We start from the raw sequence: 23,582 nt of genomic DNA on the forward strand, positions 1-23,582 counted from the left end.
TGGAGCTCAGATGCCTTTATACAAACACCCGTAGCATGGGGAACAAACAAGAGGAATTAGAGATGTGTGCACATCTACAGGGGTATGATATAACAGGCATCACAGAAACATGGTGGGATGGCTCCTATGATTGGAGTGTTGGAGTAAAAAGTTACAGGCTCTTTAGGAAAGACAAGCCTGGCAGGCAGGGAGGGGGAGTTGCCCTTTATGTTAGGGGTAGGCTGGAGAGTATGGAACTCTGTCTGGGGACAGGTGAGCAGTCAACAGAGAGTTTGTGGGTCAGGGTTAAAGGGAGAACGGCTATGGGAGACATTACTGTGGGGATCTGTTACAGACCACCTGATCAAGGAGAACCTGCGGATGAAGCACTCCATAGACAGATAGGAAAAGCCTCACTCTCGCAGGCCCTTGTTCTCATGGGTGACTTCAACCACCCTGACACCTGTTGGAAGGATGGTACGGCCCGGCACAAGCAATCCAGGAGGTTCCTCGATTGTATGGAAGACAACTTCCTTCTGCAAGTAATAGAGGAGCTGACAAGGAGAGGTGCCATGCTTGACCTCATGCTCACCAACAGGGAAGGGCTGGTTGGAAATGTGATGTTCCAGGGCAGCCTTGGATGCAGCGATCATGAGATGCTCGAATTTGAGATCCTCAGGACAGTGAGAAGAGCGTGCAGCAAGCTCACTGCCCTGGACTTCAAAAGAGCAGACTTTGGCCTCTTCAGGAGCCTGCTTAGTAAGGTTCCATGGGATATAGCCCTAGAGGGCAGGGGGGCCCAAGACTGTTGGTTGATATTCAAGGATCACCTGCTACAAGCTCAGGAGTGTTGCATCCCAACCAGAAGGAAGTGCAGCAGAAGGGCCAGGAGACCTCCTTGGATGGATAAGGAGCTCCTGAGGACAATTCAAAGGAAAAAAGAGGCTTATAATAAGTGGAAGCAAGGACAGGTGGCATGGAAAGAGTACAGGGATGTTGTCCAAGAAGATAGGGACCAGGTTAGGAAAGCTAAGGCTCAGTTGGAATTAAACTCAGCTAGAGGTATTAAAGATAACAGGAAGGGATTCTACAAGTACATAGCAAATAAAAAACAGACTAGGGAGAATGTAGGCCCCCTCAGGAAGCTCTCGGGAGAACTAGTGACACAGGATTTGGAGAAGGCTGAGGTTCTGAATGACTTCTTTGCCTCGGTCTTCACTGGCAAAGGCTCTGACCAAACCACCCAAGTCTTGGAAGGCAGATGCAGGGACTGTGAGAATGAAGACCTTGTGCCCACTGTAGGAGAGGAACTGGTTCGAGACTGTCTTAAAAATCTGACCATGCACAAGTCCATGGGACCTGATGAGATCCATTCGTGGGTCCTGAAGGAGATGGTGAATGAAGTTGCGAAGCCGCTGTCCATCATATTTGAGAAATCATGGCAGTCAGGTGAAGTTCCCGACGACTGGAAAAAGGGAAATATAACCCCCATTTTCAAGAAGGGGAAAATGGATGACCCAGGGAATTACAGACCAGTCAGTCTCACCTCTGTGCCTGGCAAAATCTTGGAGCAGATTCTCCTGGAAGGCGTGCTAAGGCACATGAAAAACAACAGGGTGCTGGGTGACAGCCAGCATGGCTTCACTAAGGGGAAATCGTGCCTGACCAATTTGGTGGCCTCTATGATGAGGCTATGGAACTGATGGACAGGGGTAGAGCAGTTGATGTCATCTACCTGGACTTGTGCAAAGCGTTTGACACTGTCCCACACAACATCCTTGTCTCTAAATTGGAGAGACATCAATTTGATAGGTGGAGCACTCGGTGGATAAAGAACTGGCTGGATGGCCGCATGCAAAGAGTTGTGGTCAATGGCTCAATGTCCAGCTGGAGACCAGTAACGAGTGGTGTTCCTCAGGGATCGGTGTTGGGACCGGTCTTGTTTAACATCTTTTTTTCGCTGACATGGACAATGGGATTGAGTGCGCCCTCAGCAAGTTTGCCAATGACACCAAGCTGTGTGGTTGGGTTGATACACTGGAGGGAAGGAATGCCATCCAGAGGGACCTTGACATGCTTGTGAGGTGGGCTGATGCCAACCTCATGAAGTTTAACCATGACAAGTGCAAGGTCCTACACCTGGGTGGGAGCAATCCCAGGCACAGCTACAGGTTGGGCAGAGAAGAGATTCAGAGCAGCGCTGTGGAGAAGGACTTGGGGGTGTTGGTTGATGAGAAAATGACCATGAGCCGGCTTCAGTGTGCACTCGCAGCCCAGAAAGCCAACCGTATCCTGGGCTGCATCAAAAGGAGTGTGACCAGCAGGTCGAAGGAGGTGATCCTGCCCCTCTACTCTGCTCTCGTGAGACCTCACCTGGAGTATTGTGTGCAGTTCTGGTGTCCTCAACATAAAAAGGACATGGAACTGTTGGAACAAGTCCAGAGGAGGGCCACGAGGACGAGCAGGGGACTGGAGCACCTCCCGTATGAAGACAGGCTGAGGAAGTTGGGGCTGTTCAGCCTGGAGAAGAGAAGGCTGCATGGAGACCTCATAGCAGCCTTCCAGTATCTGAAGGGGGCCTATAGGGATGCTAGAGAGGGACTCTTCATTAGAGACTGTAGTGACAGGACAAGGGTTAATGGGTTAAAACTTAAACAGGGGAAGTTTAGGTTGGATATAAGAAGGAAGTTCTTTACTGTAAGGGTGGTGAGGCACTGGAATAGGTTGCCCAGGGAAGTTGTGAATGCTCCATCCCTGGCAGTGCTCAAGACCAGGTTGGACAAGACCTTGGGTGATATGATTTAGCGTAAGGTGTCCCTGCCCACCGCAGGGGGGTTGGAACTATTTGATATTAAGGTCCTTTCCAACCCTAACAATTCTATGATTCTATGTGGGCATCAGCCTGGCTGCTCCATTCTGCTGTGACAGCTGTTGGTCTGCACTCAGCTGGGAGCAAAACTGGTTCCAAAGGAGCTTACTGTGAAAAACTTTCTGTAACAGTTTCTTAATGATCTGGATGTTCTTTGGTGCGCGCTCCAAGACTCACTTTTATAAGGTTTTGACCCCTCAAGAGATTGGTACATGTCAGCTGAGCTGATATGTATAACTTTTACTATATATGTAATATATATATATAGGTATATAAATGTATATATATGTATATAAGTATAATATAACATGTCTAATATAACTCTTCCTGTGTTTGCACTCCCCTGGGATCCCCATGGGTTAGTGGTGCCGCAGATAGAGCTGAGCTATGGGTGCATGCTGCAGCTCGTGTGGACGCTCCGGAAACCACTGGTGCTCAGTGACACTCGCACCTCTCTGAGATCTCACTGCATACTGCCTGAGCCTGCCTGTGTAAATCCATTGCCCTCTACATGATGTAAATGTGCAGTATATTTCAGGATGAGCAAGGGATCACTCAGCTGACATACTGACAACCATAAGTCTCAAAAAAAAATGGCAGTAGGCTTTGTGTAAGGTGGCAAATTGAAGAGTTGGCTACTTCTTCATCAGTGTCCTGGCAGCAGATGTAAAAGGCAGAAACGGTGCCTTTACTGCTTTGCTTTACTGAACTGCTTCATCTAGGACACTTGCTTGGGACAGGCTGCTAGGGTTAACTGTTACACCCACCTCCTGAAAAATGAGCATGACATCAGAGTGACTTCAATTTTTATAAATATCCATTGCCAATTTGATTAACATGTCAGCACAGACCTGGAGTTAAAACGGAAGGGGATTAAATATTACTCCTTCCTCGTCAGGCTGGCATAATTCCCCCTCTACATGTAAAACTTCACACTTTACATTTTTCACTAGTATCTACCATCGCAAGCATTAGAATTTGTCTCTTTTAATCCTGCATCCTGCAAAACACTGTAATTGCATGTGTTTGCGAGCCACCCTCTGCAAATGGAAAGTGCGCACTGAAAAAGTATGCAAGCAGAGGACCCCAGAAATACACACTGCAAAAGCTGCTAGTTTACCAAAAAGACCCTCTTGGGTCTGCCTTCCCCTGCCCTCCCCTGCCGTTGCTACCTTGCAGTTTATGACATCCAGACAGTGGGAGGTCTGACAAACCGAACAAGGCAGTGAGCAAGAAATTCCATTCCTGTTGAAATCAGTAATTCCTCTGTGCAGGCTGGTTTTTTTTTTGTGTGTGTGTGCTTCTGTGTCACTTCGAGAAGGGCTCTGATATTATTATTACTTTAAATATAGCTTGCCCTGGGGCGGGGAAATGCACAAGGAAGGAGTCGGCAAGCAGCCTATCTCTCAGAAGAAAAGAGCAAGCCTCACAGCACAGGAACTGGCTTCACTCAAGTGTGCAGTTTAGAAGTCAAGAAAACTATTCCAAATACCACCATCTTGGAGGAGACTGAAGAAAAAGGACACAAAACTGGCTAAACACAGTGAAGAACATGCTAAATCAGGGTACAAAGTGCACCTAACTGCAGTCTGAGAGTGGGCTCTGAAGTACAATGTAAGTCTTCCTTAAATTGTATTTTTTTATCATAGTATCTAGTTGTTTAATTTCCATTCTGAAGCCAGGCTGGGCCAAAAGGTACAATTAGCTATAAAGATCAGAGTGGAGCAGAATGTGTAATCTCTGATATGAGGCTGAAAATGATACTGAAATACAAAAGAAGTCAGAGACTTATTATGACCATATTATGGAAGATGAACTATAAATAAGAGCATATCTAATTATTTCAAGAGAAAGATGCTGGATGGAATCTTTAATCAACTTTCTTAATAGGGAAGTGAGAGCTCTGCTGCTTTGTATGGCAAGCTATTTTAATACTGCTGTATTTAAAACTGGGTGATTACAGTTACCAATAGCAATAAGATGTAGCTCCAGAGGGGAGTCCTAGTGGCTGCAAAAGTTTTTGTTTCTTATTTCTCCAACATTTTTGCTCTCTGAAGCCTCAAGTCCACAATTTCTGTCCTACAGCTTGGTTTTGCTTTTCAGCTGGATTTTCAATGTATGCCAACAATGGACTTCCCATGGAACTGAGAACAAAACATTTCAGCTTTTGGAGTAATTCTGGTACGTTTTTCTACATCATGCTAGTGGCAAAAGGTTGTGCTCCTTCAACTTCTGGCATGGACAACTGAGGAATATAAAGCCTGATGGTGACAAGGGGTGAAAATTTCCCGTTTTCCACTATTTATCTCACCAGTTTCAGACTTAGCAATGGATATTCTTCCTGATGAGGAGAGCTCTGTGAACCCAACTACAAATTCCCTAATACAAATAAATCATGAGAGAAGACTCTACAGAAATGTTTATGGAGCTGGAGAGATTAATATATCACATCTCTTTAACTTGACTGTGGACTCTGAAAACCTAACCAATCTTTCTTGTGAAAGCAACATGAGTCCATCGTGCCACCCTTCCCTGTTTCAGCTTTCACAGAAAAACTGGCCAGCTTTGCTGACAGTGATGGTGATTGTTTTAACCATTGCTGGGAATATTCTTGTCATCATGGCTGTGTCACTGGAGAAAAAACTACAGAACGCTACTAACTATTTTCTAATGTCACTCGCAATAGCTGATATGCTGCTGGGTTTCCTTGTCATGCCTGTGTCAATGTTAACCATACTTTATGGTGAGTATTAGCTGTGTAACCTATTGCATGTTTCAAGAAGCTTTAAACATTGCATGCACATGTTGTTATTACTTCATTCTCTTACAACAAAATATTGTAATCACTCTATACAAGTTGAAATATATATAATCGGTTAATGGATGCAAGAATAGGTGAAGTACTTGTATCTTTTCCTACTTTATATTTCTAGTTATAGGCATTTTAAACACAGTCCAAAACATTAGTTTATTACTCAGATATTCTCTCTATTCTTTCAGTTTTAACCCTGGCTTGTAATTTTCAATATTCCTAATGAGAATGTAGGTTCCTGCCGCTTACTTTGCTCTGCAAATATGCACAGAAGCACTAATAACTACCTTTAGATTCAAAGTAGGCAACCCCTTCAATTTCTTTAAATGAAGTTATACAAATGTAAATAATTCTCTTAACACCAACATCCTGCTTAGACATCTACTTAGCAGCAAATGCTGGAATAAATATTGTAGGAGTTTAAAAAATGGATGGGAATTAATTCTAGTTTTTAGTCACATTTACAACTGCAAAGCTAAGATTTCTTAAGAGAAGTTATTTAAGAATTAAGTGAATAATGACTCACAGTTCATACCCTTGCAGGTGATTAATAGCAGATCTTCCTTCTCATTTTCACCAAAATTATTTGCAGCAGAGCTCACATAGAAAAAAAGCAGCAGCTTATGTGTTCAGTGCCAATACTACCAGGCTGTTATAATCCCTAAACTTAGAGAAATGAGTTTTCCAGTGCCACAACTGAATTGCTACAGTTCAAGGAGAAGCCAGACAACGCCAGGAGGAAAGTGAGGTTGTTTACAAAGCTTCTATTGCCTCACTATTTTGGGACTAACGGTCCACACGAGCCTGTGACTTGAGAGATTCCATCCAGAAAACTGGAAGTTTATTTCCCAGTTTCAGTATTTCTACACAGATTGTCTTCAGCAGCATTGGCAAACAGCATTTTGCATTGGTGATGCAAAATTGTGAGTTATTGTATGACTGATGCAATTATCTTTGGTGGGAAAAACAGCACAAAACAGAGCTGCTGGAGCAGAAATCGTCCGATGTGTGAGATGAGCAAACCCTTTAAAATCCTGTGTGATTCCCTGCGACATGCAACAGGGACTCCTGCTGGCCAAGCTCTGTGCTGTGGAAAAGAGCCCCCAAAATCCGCGGCTCGGAAGTGATTCAGGTCGGGATGCAGGATATCCTGCACACAGTGGAGATTAAACCGCTGTGGAGGAATGCTGCTTTCCCCTCCTTTGCAATCACTGGTGTGGAGGAGCGGCAGGTACCTAAAGCCATAGGGGAGGGGGTGTGTTATCTTTGCTTTTTCCCTTTCAAGGTTAAGGAGAGGAGGTCTTTGCAGGGTAGCTTGGGGTGAGAAATCATCTGGTGGTGCACACAGCTACCAGAAGAATCACCTCATCACAGTGCACCATCAATCTCCAAGGACAACCAGTGATGGCACAGAGTGAAACCTCCCTTTACACAGGACCATTTGCTCAACCTCAGCCACCCAACTTCAGCCAGGCCACTTACATTGACAGTCCTGAGCCCAAGATAGGGGTCTTTGCACATACCTTGCTCTGCTGAGGCACCTCCAAGGCTGTGGAACAAGGGTGCTCCACCACCCATTGTCCAGCCCCTTGAAGGGCAATTGTAACTGTTTTTCTCAGAAGAGAGATGATTTTCTTCTTGAGAGCTTTACAGCTGTTGTGGGCAATTCCTGTTCAGCTGCCCAGCCACATCAGCCACGTGCCTGTCCCAGCCTGCACCCTTTGGGCCAGGAAGAAGGGTTCTCCATCCACTCAACAGCAGCACCCTTTGATGGAAAAAGACACTCAGCAAGTGCTACCAAGCTCTGCCACAGAACAGAAAACTCACAAAGATGAACAACAGTGCTGGTTCCCACCCCAAAACACATAGGCTGCTAGATCCCTGTTGCTCCTGCCTCAGAGGCTCATCCCACATTGTGGAGTGGCAGCAATGGCATGGATCAGCTGTCAGGATTATTGGCAGATGGTGCGTAACTCCTTGCTGCAGTGGAAGGACCAGTCATTTAAGAGGGCTCCTGTCCACCCCAGTGCTGACCCCAGATACAGTCTCAGCTGGTGTGCTTCGGATAAAGCAGACAGTTGCTCCTCAGCAATTGCCCATGGCTACAGACTCTCCTCTCTTCTTTCCTCACAGCAGTTCCTTAGCCTTTCACTCAAAACAGTTTTCTTGCACCTCCTGTTACCAACAGAACAGCAGCCCAACCATCCTGGCCAGCTTGGCTTTTTTGCCTCCTCACCTGAAAGGCCTTGTGAGAAAACATCTCTCCTGGTTGCTACTCTCTTGCTACATCAGAAAGAAAATCTTATCTCATCCTAGGGGCTATCTGCCCTCCCTGTAAGTCTCTCAATGTGAAAATGAAGAGGTGCACAAGCATCGCTTCCTTATCCCTTGGATGCTACTGCCTCATATGAGCTCCTGGAGTGCAGGAGCTCCCATGGACCATATGAAATTATGGAACTTGACCTGCCTACCCAATCTTTAAATTGCAGCCAGTTTTTTGTCTTGTTTCCCCCTGGATATGTTAAGGGGTGAATTTGACAGTGGCCAAAGCATGGCACAAGGCAGAGGTACCCTGTGCCATGCTCCACATAAAAAGTCCACATAATGTGTGCCACATAAAATGGGTGCTGTTTTATCCCTGCCACATCCGTGTTTAGAGCAAGGACAAGACATCTAGAAGGATATGACAAATTTGGTCCCAAAGGCCACTGAAGCAAAAGAACAGATGCACGTTGTCAAGTGTAAAAATACTTTATCGCTTTTCCCTTTGTAAACTGTCCTGTCCTGACAGAGAGCAGACATGCCTCTGAAAGCCAGTGCCCACATAACACATTCCAGAGACCAGATTCCCCACTGGAAGATCAGAAAACAAGATAAAACATACCCATAAATATTGTATGGCTTGTCAAGGTCAGCTCATATTACAGCAGTCCAAGAGCACCAAGAAATAGGTCTCCTCAGTGCTTACTGAGACTAAATTTAATTAGGCACAGACCTAGCTCCTCTGCCTTTTCCTCTCTCCCAGCTGTTGCAAATCTTGTACTGCATCTCCAAAGGGGTCAGGCAGTCACAAAAATACTAGTGTGTTCTCATAATACCAGGTTTGGCATTGCCCAATGCTGCACTGCCATGGACAGCTTGAGTAATATACCCCAAATTAAATCACCACAAGATAAGGACACGTATAACTGTAAAACTTGCTCCAAGGAGAGTTCTTACCCATTCCCTGAAGGATTAAAAGGGCCTTTGGACGAAGGTCCTGAAGGGCTTTGTTTAGCCTGGGTCTGCTCAGTACTGCTGCTAGCAGCTTGTGTAGTGAACAGAGTGTGACTTCCACAGCTTTCCAAAAGCTCCAAGCTGGAAGAGGTTACAGGCAGTCAGAGGTACTGGCTCAGAATCACCAACAAGCATCTGGATCCCTGAAGAGAAAGTCAAATGGGCAAACAACATTCAGTGAGGATAAATGCAAGAATACCAACTTAGGAAAACAATAGCAAACCAACTACTGATGGGGAAATTTGCCCAGCTTTCAGGAATGCTGAACAGGATCATAAGCTATGCATACATCAGTAGTATGATATTTTTATACAAAAGGCACTCATCATTCCAGGTTTTGTAAGTAAGAACATTCCCTGCAAGACCTGTGAAGCAGTCTTGTATTTCACTTAGCAGCTGGGAGGCCTTTGCAAGAATAGCAAGACCTGTTTTGGTCACTGAATGATAAGCAAGATATGGATAAATTAAATAGACTCCAGGGCAGAGAAACAAGAAGCACAAAAATTTTAAAAGCATTGTCTGTAAGCAAAAGATAAAGGAATTGTTTTTGCTTAGTCTGGATGAGTTAAAAACCCAAACAACTAGGCAAGACACGATAGCCATCTTCCAATAGTTTCTGGAAAGGAGAGCCATCAATTATTCTTCATGGCTATTGGAAAGAACAAGGATAAGGGGGAGGCTTAATTTGCAGCAAAGAAGATAGAGGCTGGATATTGGTAAACATTAATGTGTTTGCTTTGGATTGCTCTTTCTGAAGGAGTCTATCAATATTCATTGATAGAGAGCATATCCTTATTTAAGTACGTGGCAGTTGCCTAAAAACAGTCAAGATAAATATCACTGGTATACAACAAAATACATTTCTTTCTTCAGCTGCCACTAAATCTAAAGTTTCAGGTTCAGAATTTAGGCAGCTGCGCATATCAGCAGGTGTTAATAATGCAGTAATTACATAGATAAAAAGTCCTAAAACAAAATTGAGAACTTACAGAATTTACACGTTTACAATGGCAAAATTGCTTCTCTTTCCATAGATTTGCTGCCAGAGATGGTTAACTAGAACATCAAGCACTAGTGTTATGCAAATAGAATTAAAAAGAAACAAACTTACACTGCCTGTGGCCTGGGAAAGGAGGAGAGTCCTAAAAGCTACAGAGTTAGAAGGTTGCAAGCAAATGAAAAAGGCTTCTTAAAACAGTGGCAGGCAGGTTCTATTGAATGGATCACTTACTACTGTCTCCTTCTAGAAGGATACATGCAAAGAGACATATGTGTCACAACGAAAGATGTATGCCACATCCTTAGCTCATGTCAACTTTCTCTTGTGCAGGATACACATGGCCTCTGCCTACAAAGCTCTGTGCTGTCTGGATCTACTTGGACGTACTTTTCTCCACTGCCTCCATCATGCATCTCTGTGCCATCTCACTGGATCGCTATATTGCCATTCGAAACCCCATCCATCACAGCCGGTTTAACTCAAGAACTAAGGCTTTTGCAAAAATAATTGCTGTTTGGACCATATCAGTTGGTAAGTGAGGCAATATTTCAGCATGTAATTGCAGATTTCTGCCCTTTCAGAGGATGTGACATATACGCTGCAATCTAAAACTGTATTCTCTGCCTGCAATATTTTGCGTGCCTAAGTGCTGTACCATAGTAATTATGCAATGGAAATCAACAGCGGGACATGGAGGAGAATATATATTAGTGACAGGACTACTGAGTTCAAGTTGTTGCAAAGATGTGTTTATTTCCCATACGGATCATCATCTTAACATCTAAAGAGAAAAAATTATCTCAACTTAAAAAAAAATTTTCCTGGTTTATGTAAGTTGGTTGGTCCCTATTTCTCATAATTTGCTTAGAGATGGTTCTTACCGGCAGATCTTTTCTGCCTTTGTTGGTGTGTATAATGGGTCCTGTATAGGTCCTGTTTAGGAGTCAATAGACACTCTGTATACACTGTAAATAAGAGGAGTTTCTCCACAGGACAGTTCAGAGTTACAGTCTAAAATAGGTGCCCTGAATGATTCACTGGATAAATCTCTTTTTTTGCACTAGCAAAACCCAGAGGCTCAAACTAGGCATAGGAATGTCGCTGTTTCATTCCCACGGTGACAGCACCCTGGGTCCAGAGCAGTCTCACGGCACCAGGAATTTCCTGCCCCCCTCCCTCTCTCCCCCCTCCCCAGCACTGGCATCTCACTTATTCAGAAGTAGGAAAAAATCACTCTTTTGCTGAGTGTTGCCTGCAATGAAAGGTAATTAGCTGCTTCCCTGGCTAATACACATTATTTCAAGTGGTAACTGTAATCCATTACTGTTCTTCTGAGGGGAAAGAAAGGAGATGACATCTAACACTTCTGCCTGCCTGAGTCTCTGAATTGTCTCCTGGCCTTCCTCTTGGTCCTGGCTCACAGGCTGAGCAAAAACAGTCTAAGATTTTTATGACTTAAAATAGCTGTATCTTCTGCTGCACAGCAAGAAATAGTGGGAGCCCTCTCACAACAAGAGGACAGTTCTGCATCCTCTAAGACCTGGTGAGGTTCAGCAGCATCACGTGTGGCTCTGGGATACATTCAGCTGATCAGATATAGATGTCTAGCACAGGCCATGTGAACTCCACCCTAAAAATACCTATCTTTCAACTAGAAAGGAAGCCTAAAGCAACTCAGATGTGGATGTCTTCATTTAGATTAGATGAATCATACCTTGTATGTCTACAGTCACATTTTCATCAATCCACTAGAAAACTCTGTGCAGTTTTTCCAATTTCGGACACTGCTAAGTGCAAGCATTTTCAGTGCATTCTCCATATAACATAAAAAGGGCAAGCATTCCTCTAATTTGTACACACTGTGCTTTTCTGTATTTGTGTGTGGTGCCCGTGCTTAGTGTGTGTTGAACTACTGTTCTTTGTAAACACAAATAAATTCACAGAATGGTCAGAATGACCATTCAAGGGGCAAACTGGTGGTCCGTGCCACTCAGCCTCTTTCCTTAGATAAGGGCTCACTGCTGGAGTATCTGAATTAAAATGAAACCAGAAAAAAATATTGTTTAAGCCTTATTAGTTACAGCATGGATTATGTCCTGTAGCAGGAGGATTTAGTTCTTTGATATCTTGCTATAAAATTTCAGAAGTTAGGACTATTCTTTGCAGTAGTAACTAATAACAACTTGCCTTTCGTAAAAATACTTTTTCTGCTCTCTGGAGAATTTTCTTATAACAGTGATCAGATGAACCGCAGATGTTATTTGTTACCACTATGGCAGGTGATAGGAACATGGTCCCTATTTATATAACTCTGAAAAATACAGTTCCTTATTTTACTGAAAAGCACTGAAGTGTGCCATGACTTAAGAGGACAGAGCCCCGCTCTACTGCAGCTGGATGAGGACACATGTAAGAGAACATTGGATCGGCAAAATAGGTGGGCTGATAGGGTAAATTCCACCTCACTCACACATCAACTGTCATCAAAACAGTGAGCAGGTTAAATAGACATAAATTAATGCAGGCAAGCACACTGAGGTGTGCAGGAATGAAGTGGTGCTGGGCTGGTTTGCTAGTCCCATGGGAGCAAGGGGAATGGGGAGACAAGCTGAAGGAAGATGTGTCTGTTCCCAGCCTGGGAGCTGGGTCATGAAAGCAAATGTGATGTGCTCCAGAGGACAAATTGGGAAGCAAACACACAACAAGCTGTAAGGAAGCTGCTGAGCTAGTTACAGCCAGGCTGTATTGAATTTGCACCATGGCATATTGCTATACTAATAAAATAAAGAAAAATGCCAGTATTATAAGGAACTTTCATAGATACCAGATCACCCATGCAACTTGCTGTCAGTCAGTCTTCAACCCTGTCCTGATCTCCTACCATTCAACTCAGAATAGGCAGGAAATGGTTTCTGAAGAGTGAGGTGTTTTCTATGACATTTACAAATAGGAAATGCTTTCTGAGCTAAGAGGTGCTCTGTCTATCATTTACCAGTCTCCAGGCTCTCAATGATACTTAGAGTGTCAGGGATATAAATTATTTAACTCTTTGCATTTTCCCATAGCTATAGCTGGCACGGGCAGAGCAGGTATCTGGCTCAACACTCAGTAGCACACATTGTGGCTGCCAACGCATTGACAAATTCAGAGAGGGGAATTGTTTCTCAAGGTTTTGCCCCCCAGTATCAGTTAGATAGCCTTTGGCTTCCCCTTGCTCCTGCAGTCTGCAGCTGAGCTGGTACCCTGTGAACTGTCATGGTGTATGAGATGGAGGGTAAAAAGCAAGAGAAAGAAATGAAGGACATTATGTTGCCCTACGTTGAGGTTCATTTTACCAGGGGGAGAGGGGGGAACCTTCTGATCAGAGACCCTCAATAGTTCCCTCACTGTCAAAGTCCTTAGTCCATCTTCTTACACAGCCCCTTTCGATGATTGTTTTACTAGGCTGAATCCAAATCTATTTAGGCTCTGTGCAGTAGTATCCTATGCCATTGTGGTTTAATCCCAAACAGCAACTAAGTACCACACAGTTGCTTACTCATTCCCCTACCCCATCCCCATGGGATGGGGAGGAGAATTGGAAAAGGTAAAACCTGTTGGTTGAGATAAGAGCAATTTAATATTTGAAATAAAGTTAATAAGGATAAGAAAATAAGAGTAAGAATAAAGAGAGGAATAAAAATCAAGATAAAAAGCCAAGTGATGCACAATACAGTTGTTCACCACCCACTGACTGAAGTCCATCTCATCCCTGAGCAGTGATCAGCCCCTCATGGCCCTCACCCCAGCAGTGTGCCCAGGCAGCCAAGAAGGCCAATGGCATCCTGGCCTGTATCAGAAACAGTGTGACCAGCAGAGTCAGGGCAGTGATCATTCCCCTGTACTGGCACTGGTGAGGCAACACCTCGAATCCTGTGTTCAGTTCTGGGCCCCTCACTGCAAGAAAGACATTTGGGTGCTGGAGAGGGTCCAGAGAAGAGCAAAGAAGCTGGTGAAGGGTCTGGAGCACAAGTGTGATGAGGAATGGCTGAAGGAACTGGGGGTGTTTGGTCTGGAGAACAGAAGGCTCAGGGGGGACCCTATCACTCTCTGCAAGTATCTGAAAGGAGGATTGAGCTTGGAGGTGGCTGGTCTCTTCTCCCGCATAACAACTGACAAGAAAAGAGGAAACAGACTCAAACTGCAACAGGGGAGGTTTAGATGGGATACTAGGAAAAATTTCTTCACTGAAAGGGTGCTCAGGCATTGGAACAGGCTGCCCAGGGAAGTGGTAGAGTTACTGTCCCTGGAAGTGCTCAAAAACTGTGTAGGTGAGGCACTTAGTGACATGGTTTGGTTGTGGACTTGGCAGTCCTGGGGTAACAGTTGGGTTTGATGTTCTACGATTCTAACTTCCCCCCCCCCCCTTTATATATTGACCATGATGCTCTATAATATGGAACATCCCTTTGTCCCACTTGGGTCAGCCATCCTGGCTGTGCTCCCTCCCAACTTCCTGTGCCTCTCCTCATTGGGAGAGCATGAGAGACTGAAAAGTTGTTGGTCAGTAAACACTACTTAGTAACAACTAAAACATTGGTGTGTTATCAGCATTATTCCCATATTAAAACCAAAACACAGCACTGTGCCTGCTGCCAAGAAGAAAATTAACTCTATCTCAGATGAAACTGGGACATGTGCCCAGGTCATCTTTTACTTTTCTCTGAATCTATATACACAGGTGGCCAGACCACAACATTCAGGAGATGAACACGCCATGAACTCATGTGGTGTGGTAATATTTTCTGCTTTGTTATAAATTCCCACTTTGATAAATCCTACCTTTCTTTTAGTCTTTCAGATCATTCCCACACACTGAGCTCAAGGATGCTCAGCTCAGTGACTCCAAAATCAAGGAATCATAGAATGATTTGGGTTGGAAGTGGCCTTTAAAGACCACCTAGTTCCAATGACCTTGCAATGGGCAAGGAATCTTTCACTGGCTCAAGTTGCTCAAAGCCCCATTCAACATGATATAGAACATTTCCAATGGCAGGGCATCCACAGCTTCTCTGAGTAAACTCTGCCAGCATCTCACCACCCTCATTGAAAAAAACTTTCTTCCTTCTGTCCAACCTAAATCTACCCTCTTTCAGTTTAAGATCATTTTCCCTTGTCCTGTCACTACAGGACTTGACAAAAATTCCCTCTCCATCCTTCTTATAAGCCCCCTTTACATATCGAAAGGCCACAGTAAACTCTCCCAGAGCCTTCTCTTCTCCAGACTGAAGAACCCCAATTCTGTCAGCCTTTCTTCGTAGGAGAGGTGCTCCAGGCCTCTGACAATTTTTGTGGCACTCCTCTCTTTCCTGAGTAATAGCAAATAGTTTTGCATTCCTAAATAGGGTTACCCCCCAAACACTGTACAATTTCATCTGCTACTTTGCTATCCATTAGCTGAGATTGATGACGACCTTCTGCAATTCTCTACAGCCAACAGCCATGTGTTACCAGCACATTTTATTCAGTGCTATTGGCCATGCAAACAGGTCATGGATGAACTGAACAGCACTGGTGAACGAAAAGGGCTGTGGGACACTTCCTTCTACTGCCCTCACTGTAGAAACAAAGTGTTTAATCTTACCCTTTGTTTTCTTTCACCCCATTCTTTTACTTCAGGAGGATCTTTCCTCTTCTGCTATTGAGCTTGATTTCTTATAAAACAGTGTTGTCAGAGCTTTCTGGAAATCCAGGAACATTTTATCAGCTGGATTACCCTTACCTACCTGCTCACTGACTCCTGCAAATACTTATAGCTGATTTGTGGGACATGCAGAAGTTCTTTTAGTGTTTCCCGATCTATCAAGTCTCTTTCATTATGACTTTTAATTTACCTTAATTTACCTAAGTAATAATACTTTCATTCTCTAAATTTGTAGTTTTCTTTTATTCACTAAATTCACAAATCTATTCAGTGAATTTGATCCAAAAAACCATCGGTTGTTTTCCTTCTGTTGACTTCACTGACATATATAGTATTTAAAACACAGCAGAAAAACCCCACAGATAATTTGATTTACTTCATTTCTGAAATATTGACTTTCTTAGTTTAAAAAAAAACAAAACAAAAAACTTGTATTACAACATTTGTTTTTGAATTCACTGGAAGAAGAGCATTTAGCCAGCGGCCTTTCTTTCACCAGACCATGTAATGCCACAGGCAATTGGTTTAAAATGGATTCTAACTGCTGTAACAGATCCTAATTGTGTCTTTAATTCTTAAATCACCCAGTACCCAGAGTGGCTAGATAATTAGATTATTTGTAGCTGTTGAAGGCAAAAGCCCATTAAACTCTCAAAATTATTCCATTTGTTTTAAAGCACAGAGGTTGTCACTGAAAACAGGTGTAAAAAGCCTAAGCATTTCCCATTTCCTCTTCCTAGAAAAAATAAAGTTGAATTTTGAATAGTCTTTCACTGGAATTTATAGAAATGTATTCAGCCTATACTGAAAAATAAGGGTAAAGCACCTCTGAGTGCTAAGTCAGCCTGAGAAACTTACTGCTCTGCAAGTGGCCAAGAATACACCATTCTCTCCTTTAAAAATCCTTGAAAATGCCACATAAAAGAATTATGAATGTTAAGCCTCTATACCTATCATTCCTCAGTCCTTATTTTTCTCTATTCCTCTGTTAATGGTCTAAGTAAGGCAAAGTTTGATGAAGCCCAAATCCTCTTAGCTGAGTTTTCTCTTCTCTTACCATTTCTCACTCAGCCTACACATCTGTTCACTGCCTTCAGGCAGTCTCTGCTCTCCCCAGTCACTAACTTAGATTTATTCAGTATTTTTCATGCAGAAAAGAAGTCCAGGTGGAGCTGGATGAAGCTGGTGAAATACCTCCCACCACATAACTCTTTAAAATATTGCTATTGCTTTTGAGGCTTCAAAAATTCAGAAATAACTGCAGCACGTGAAGCAACATTCTTCAGAGTGCAGGATGTGAAAAGCTACCTCCAGGTGTACAAAACAAACTGAGACCTCGATAATTTGGCAGTGCGAAGCTTTATGGTAAAACACAGGCTCACAGGTAGCCTGCAATTTCTCTGCATGAGCTCTTGTTGTCCTGCAGAGTACGAAGGGGCAGGGAAGGAGTTGGGACTGGTAGAGTTCAACTACTGTTGTCTCTGGATCGTGGTTTATTGACAGCTCTGGCCTCCTTCAGCTCACTCCCTCTACTGCCAAAGCTAGCTTTCATTTGAAAGTCCCTTTACTGTTTTCAAAAGGCACAAATAGCCAAAGGGCAGTAGGATGGGAATCCTTGCTCTGGATCCATCTCATCCTACATTTCTTTGAGATGACATAAGTATAATTTTCTAGTTCATTCAAGTCTATTTTAGGTATGGCTTGGCATAGGAAAAGACCACTTGTTATAAAATGGAATATACTGCCAAAATACATAAAATTGCAATTAATTACACACAGCACTGTACTCCAACAATATAGATTCAAAATTGAGCACCTAAATTTGGAAGTGCTGTAGCTAAACTTGAAATATCTGCTACACTACTCACTTTACCATGTAGTCATTTGCTTTGCTTCAATTTCTTCTTTTAAAAACCTGGCTTTGTATTCTTAGTGGTATTTATAATAATTTTCTTAGTTAACATTTCCTTCTTTTTTTTTTATCATACTTACGAAATCATCTCCCAAAGAGTGAACAAACTGTTTGCTCTTTCCAGCTGGGGGATTTCAAGGGCAAGCATTGTAGGTTTTGTGTTTGGGCAATCCCCTGGGATCTTTTCCATTTGTGGATGTTGATGCCACCATAAAAATAAAATTCCATAACTGTTGTCAAAAACTGTGACACAACATATAGAGAAATTTGCATTAGCTATAACAAAAGGCCACGGAACAACATTTTATAAAAGTAGGAGAGCTTCCCCATCTCACAGATGCAGGATCTTCATTGTTTTATTGTACAGACACAACGTGTGAAGCTCAGTAGTCAACAATTATGCCAGTACAGAGTTCACTGCCATACTAACAACACCACCAGCAGCAACAACTAATGACTAAAGAAGCAACTAATACGTAGGTTGTCCAAGGGAAGTTAACATTCAGTGCTGTGACACACATTTCTAAGTTGGCTAGCACATGTATTTTGGTTATGAAAGATTACTTAAGATGGTTCCGAGAAAGAGACATAAATATCATATTTACTTTCCTCACTGCTGCAAATTATTCTGTATTTCCCATGTAACAGAATCCTCTGGCTGATTTGTTCTTCCCAGAAGAGTGAACACATTGTCATCCACCAGACCAACACACATACCTCCCTCTCATAACTGTGAAGGTTAAAACAGTGTGCATTTTGAACTTGTATGTTGTTTTCATTACCTGACAAAGAGGTGTTATTAACTTTACACTTTTTTTTTAACAAAAAAAAATGCTTAAAGGAATAGTAATTATTGAACTGCTCTATAAATTCTCCAAAGCTGGAAACATGGATATAAAGAAACAACATTAAAAAATTCCATAAGGCCACATTTCCAAACCAGAGACATTGAGAAACGTGGCATACCTCTGGATGGGGAATAATACATTATAACAGTACATATATATTGTCAAATGAAGAATAATAATTGTGTATTCATTTACCATTTCCTTTGTGTAATTACCTGATTATCAGAAGGAGATGAAGGTTGTGCCTATTAAAAAGGCACACCCATTCTGTGAGCACCTCTTTTGCAAGAAACATTCTGCTTTACAGGTAAAAACCAAAATAAGTGGTCAAAACATTAATGCGTGGCTTTTCTTTCTGCTTTGGTTTTATTTTTAAGGGCAAGTTTTAAACAATAAATCTGTATTTTTAGTGCAGAGCTATGGGGAAAGACCTTGGTTAGTCAAGGTGCTGATGATAGAATTTGTTCATTGTATTTTTTTTTCTGGTTTTTGGTTTTAACTTTGCTTTGAAGACCATATTTCTCCTGAATCTAATGGTGAAAAAGCATTAGGTGCAATTGGACCAGGCTGGTCCTATTAGCAGGATTCTTTGAATGAATAAGTAACTGTTCGTGATCAGCCAGTCTCTCTTTGTAAGATACATCAGAGTAAATGGAATGTTTCAAGAAAAAAGGCAGTAACAGTACAGTGCCTATTAGAAGTTATTTCTCCTTCCCTGAAATGCTGTATTTTAAGCCAGTCATGTACCCAGCACAGCATGCAATACATACAAGTATCCAGAATAGATTCCCTGTCCAGAGGGGAAAGGATGACTCTAGGTCCTACCACAGGATGCCCTTTTCTGCAGAAAGTGCCATGTGAAGTGTTGCAAAATGCAGGAAGGACATGTTCACAGGCCTGCTCTGATCTTTTCCCAATAGGTCTCTACAACAGTACCTGCTCAAAACAGGATCATGTATTGATCAAGAAATTATTTGAGCACCCCTAATCAGAGGAACTGGGATTTCTGCATAGCAAATGCCATATGCAGTATAGATGAATAGAAATGAAGTGAACAAGACATCATGTTGGGATTTAGAAACACTTTCATTTGTACACTGTAATTGAAATTAATCACCTCCTAAATTAAAAAACTATTGATAAAGTAGCACTGTATTACATAAAAGAAAATGTCAAAAACAAAGGCATTTTCATTCTTTTTTAAATTTTGCAGAGCAATTTTACAGCTTCTTTTATGTGTTTTAAAGAATTAAATTTTATTGAAGCCAGATTTTGCATTTTATAATGTTAAGAAAGAAAAACGTATCACAGAATTCTGCTTTTAAATTAAAACCTTAGCAGGATTAGCAGGATCATTACAAACGATCACACTCAGGGTGCAATTAACTTTCCCAGTGCATTTCCTGGCCCATGCCATTGGCATCATTTCAAAGCAGAAACCCAGCTAATAAGTCTGGGGTTTTGTCAGAGCTGAGACAACATATTCCTAATTACCTACAACAAATTTAGAAATACCTGTCAGCTAATTTTTCCTACGATGTCCTCCAGACTCATTGATGGAAAACAGACTGTCAAACTCCTATGACATCCTGAAAGCAGGCTGAGGCATCGTGATAAGGGCTCTCTTTTCTGGCTGATCAAAACTGGAGCTGTTTATTCCACAGTATTCAGCCCTGTGTTTATGATGCAAGTAAATAACAACCACTGGGAAGACCTGTTTCCTTCTGGTAGAATATAACTTTCGTTATGATTTCATATTTGTCCCATCTCTAAGGATGGACTAAACTTTCACATTGGGAACATGATGGTGCTTTCTCAGGTGGACAGGTTTGCTCTACATGGCACAATTGCATGCTATTTCCTAGAGATCAGGTTGACTGGATTCCTCTGGAGTAGTAAAGAGGAAAAGAATTTTAGTCTCTCCCTATTATTAGCTTTTAACCTCCTGGATCTCTTGGAGCTAAACAGCTCTGTCTGGCCTTCTGCTGCAAAAGTAAGCACAGATACCATCTTGCCTCCCTCTTCCTCCTTCTAGATGTGTTTATAATGACTTCTATTTGCACAGTAATCTACACAAGGTGAAGAGATTTACATTCTGTGTAAAAGTTGACACATTGAGTCTAGCACTGGGATATTTTGACATATTTCTCCAGGCTTAACATCAGTAAAATATTCAGAATCAGACCATGAGGTCTAACCAAGCACAGTAAAAGGGAGATCACTGCATCCATGTAAGTCCTGTGGAAGAATCTGGCATTTGATACACATTATTTTGTTCTTTAGCCATATTGTACAAAAAGTTATTTACTGTGCAGTTTGGTATCTCTTCATTAAGAAAAGTTCTGTGCCTCAGTAGATATAAATGCTACAGTAAACAAGCAGATGGAACACAAATATGTGCCACAGAAAATTTCTGTATGAATTGATGAAGTCTTTCAAATTTCTGAGATTTCCACTGATCAAGAACATACTCTTTCTAGTTGCTGGCCCTAGAGGTGAAGGTTTTACCTGTGGTGGTTCTGTACAGCAAGTCACCAGTATGCTAACTCCAAGCAGAAAGACTTCACAAAGACAGAAGCACTGCAGAGCTGCAGTTACAATGAGGCCACATACAGTCAAGGGGCAAGGAGGTCATTAGCCGGGAATAACTACAAGCACATTAGGAAATAACTAAAAAAAATATTTAATAGCCAACTGTATCCTGGGCCGCATCAAAAGGAGCATGACCAGCAGGTCGAAGGAGGTGACCCTGCCCCTCTACCCTGTTCTCGTGAGACCTCACTTGGAGTACTGTGTGCAGTTCTGGTGTCCTCAACATAAAAAGGCCATGAAACTGTTGGAACAGGTCCAGAGGAGGGCCACGAGGATGATCAGGGGACGGGAGCACCTCCTGTATGAAGATAGGCTGAGAAAGCTGGGGCTGTTCAGCCTGGAGAAGAGAAGGCTGCGTGGAGACCTCATAGCAGCCTTCCAGTATCTGAAGGGGGCTATAGGGATGCTGGGGAGGGACTCTTCATTAGGGACTGTATTGACAGGACAAGGGGTAACGGGTTAAAACTTAAACAGGGGAAGTTTAGATTGGATATAAGGAAGAAGTTCTTTACTGTAAGGGTGGTGAGGCTCTGGAATGGGTTGCCCAGGGAAGCTGTGAATGCCCCATCCCTGGTGGTGTTCAAGCGCAGGCTGGACAGAGCCTTGGGTGATACGATTTAGTGTGCGGTGTCCCTGCCCACGGCAGGGGGGTTGTAACTAGATGATCTTAAGGTCCTTTCCAACCCTAACTATTCTATGATTCTATGAATATTCAAATGAGATACCAAGACTAGCTTTGGGAAGTGTGACTTCTTTCCTGCTTATGGAAGACCAGACCTGGCAGCACATCTTTGTCCATCAATTTCTTACCCCCTTGGAGGCCTCCACTCTGCCCACTGCAGTCAGCAGAAGGTGAAAGCAGCCTGTCCAAACCTGTGCTGGCACTAAGAGGGATTGGTTGCAATAGCAATATTCTCTGTTTCAGTTTGCTGCCTTTATGAATGGCATAATCTGGAATCCCCAGTCCCTAAATCCTTTTTCAAATTAAATTTCTTCAAGAAATTTATAAATCTTTCTTTCTTTTTTTCCTATCTCTTTGATAAGTGTAGATATCTATATGGTTCTGTTAGTCTCTTTAGTGGTTAGTCCTGCTACACAGAGGGATAACAATTTGAGATAGCTGTGAGAAGCCACTAAGAACCTCGGCAGAAGCCTTTGCCCAAACCAAAGATAACACCACTAGCTGAAAAGCAAAGACTGTGTTGGTGGAGAGGCTCTACTGGAAATTGTTATGCAAAAGGTTGTGTCTTCTTCAAATACTCAGAATGATTCAAAAATTGAACAAGGAAATAAGAAGGACAAGACATGAAGGGCAAAGAACTGCTGTAAACAGCCCTGCAGCACAGGAAAGGGGATTTGAGGTGTGTATAGGCAGAAATAGCACTTAAAGCCAAGAGCAAAGAAACTGCTTCCTGCTGTTGGATTCTTACTGCCTTGAGGAAATAGGACTGCATGCACATTTTGTAAGTGAGCAGGATTATATCAAAGTAGTAAGTGACTCCATCAGCAATTTCCTCTCTCAGCTCACTCTGGAGCCCTGGGTTTCTAGTTAGTTGGGTCAAAAAGGGGGACCTGTCCTTCATTTCTTGCTCTGTCCTTCCTGTAATGTTCCTCTATTTCTATTTAATTTATTATCACAGTCCTGCAAATTAATTTGGAGAGACACATCTCTGTTCTTGTAAGAAACAGGCTTTGGGACTTAGGACATAAATGAGAAACACAACAGTAAGACAGACTCTTCTGATTTTGTTTTTCTAAAGTGAAAAAGATGATTTATAGAATTGTACTATTATAAATGATAATTTACAATAATTCTCTCACATAAGAAGAATTGAATTATATGTTTCCTTAGAGATTTTCTGAGCTGCCAAGAACAAAGCCATTTCAAAATTTATAGAATAATCCAAGTATTACCTTGCACTCCCTATGTGAATTTAAATATAAAGTTGTGTGCATTAAATAGAACATATGTAACCAAATAAAGTGTTGTGAGGAAAAGATACAGAAAACCAGCTGTTTGTGTGCCCTCAAATAAAAACCTAAATTTGGCATATAGGTAGTAATAAGGAAAATAGCTGGACCTGCTCTGACTCCAGTCCTGTAAAGATAGCCTCTTGGGATGCAGAAAGGAGACGATGCTCCAGCAGCACTGTGACTCACTTAGCTCTTGAGGAAATTCCTCTGAAAGCAGATGTTATTTGGGGATTTGTGAGTAAAAGCTCCTGACCCACTCCTGTCTCCCCTAACAACTCCTGTACCTACAACGAGGTAAGAGGTTTGTGCTTGTCTCACATGCAAACAGAAATTCTGGACTAGGACTTTGCGGACACTGCCATGCTGACGAGGAAAGGCAGAAGTTTTTTACATTCATGTGAACCAGATGCAGCCTCAGATGGTGACTGATGGGTCAGAGGGGATGTTGAAAACCTCTGATCCACCCAGAGCTTTTCAACATCCCCTCTTCCCAGGTGGAAATTTCTGCTTCTGCACTGCTACCCATCAGCAAACTGCATAACCTTGCTATTCGCAATGTGGCTGGCACTATTTGTGCAGCAGCAAAATTGTAACAATGGAATGTTTGTCTTGACTGGAAACGGGTCAGTTGGGAAAT

At 42.5% G+C, this 23,582-nt stretch overlaps 1 protein-coding gene across 2 annotated transcripts in view; it reads left to right on the forward strand.

Moving 5' to 3' along the window:
* Positions 1-4,065: 4,065 nt before the first annotated feature.
* HTR2A (5-hydroxytryptamine receptor 2A) overlaps positions 4,066-23,582 on the forward strand; it is a 30,014-nt gene continuing 10,497 nt past the window's right edge. The window contains exons 1-3 of one of the 2 annotated variants that reach the window (XM_062607363.1): positions 4,066-4,462; positions 4,934-5,591; positions 10,267-10,467. In XM_062607363.1, coding sequence (XP_062463347.1) covers positions 5,177-5,591; positions 10,267-10,467 — 616 coding nt within the window. In that variant the 5' untranslated portion in view covers positions 4,066-4,462; positions 4,934-5,176. The remainder of the gene's footprint in view (positions 4,463-4,933; positions 5,592-10,266; positions 10,468-23,582) is intronic. The other variant, XM_062607364.1, reaches the window with a different exon arrangement.

Source organism: Pezoporus occidentalis, unplaced genomic scaffold (genome assembly GCF_034315485.1).
Source record: "Pezoporus occidentalis ecotype Australia unplaced genomic scaffold, CSIRO_AGI_Poc_V1 ctg122, whole genome shotgun sequence".
Classification (NCBI taxonomy): Eukaryota; Metazoa; Chordata; class Aves; order Psittaciformes; family Psittacidae; genus Pezoporus; species Pezoporus occidentalis.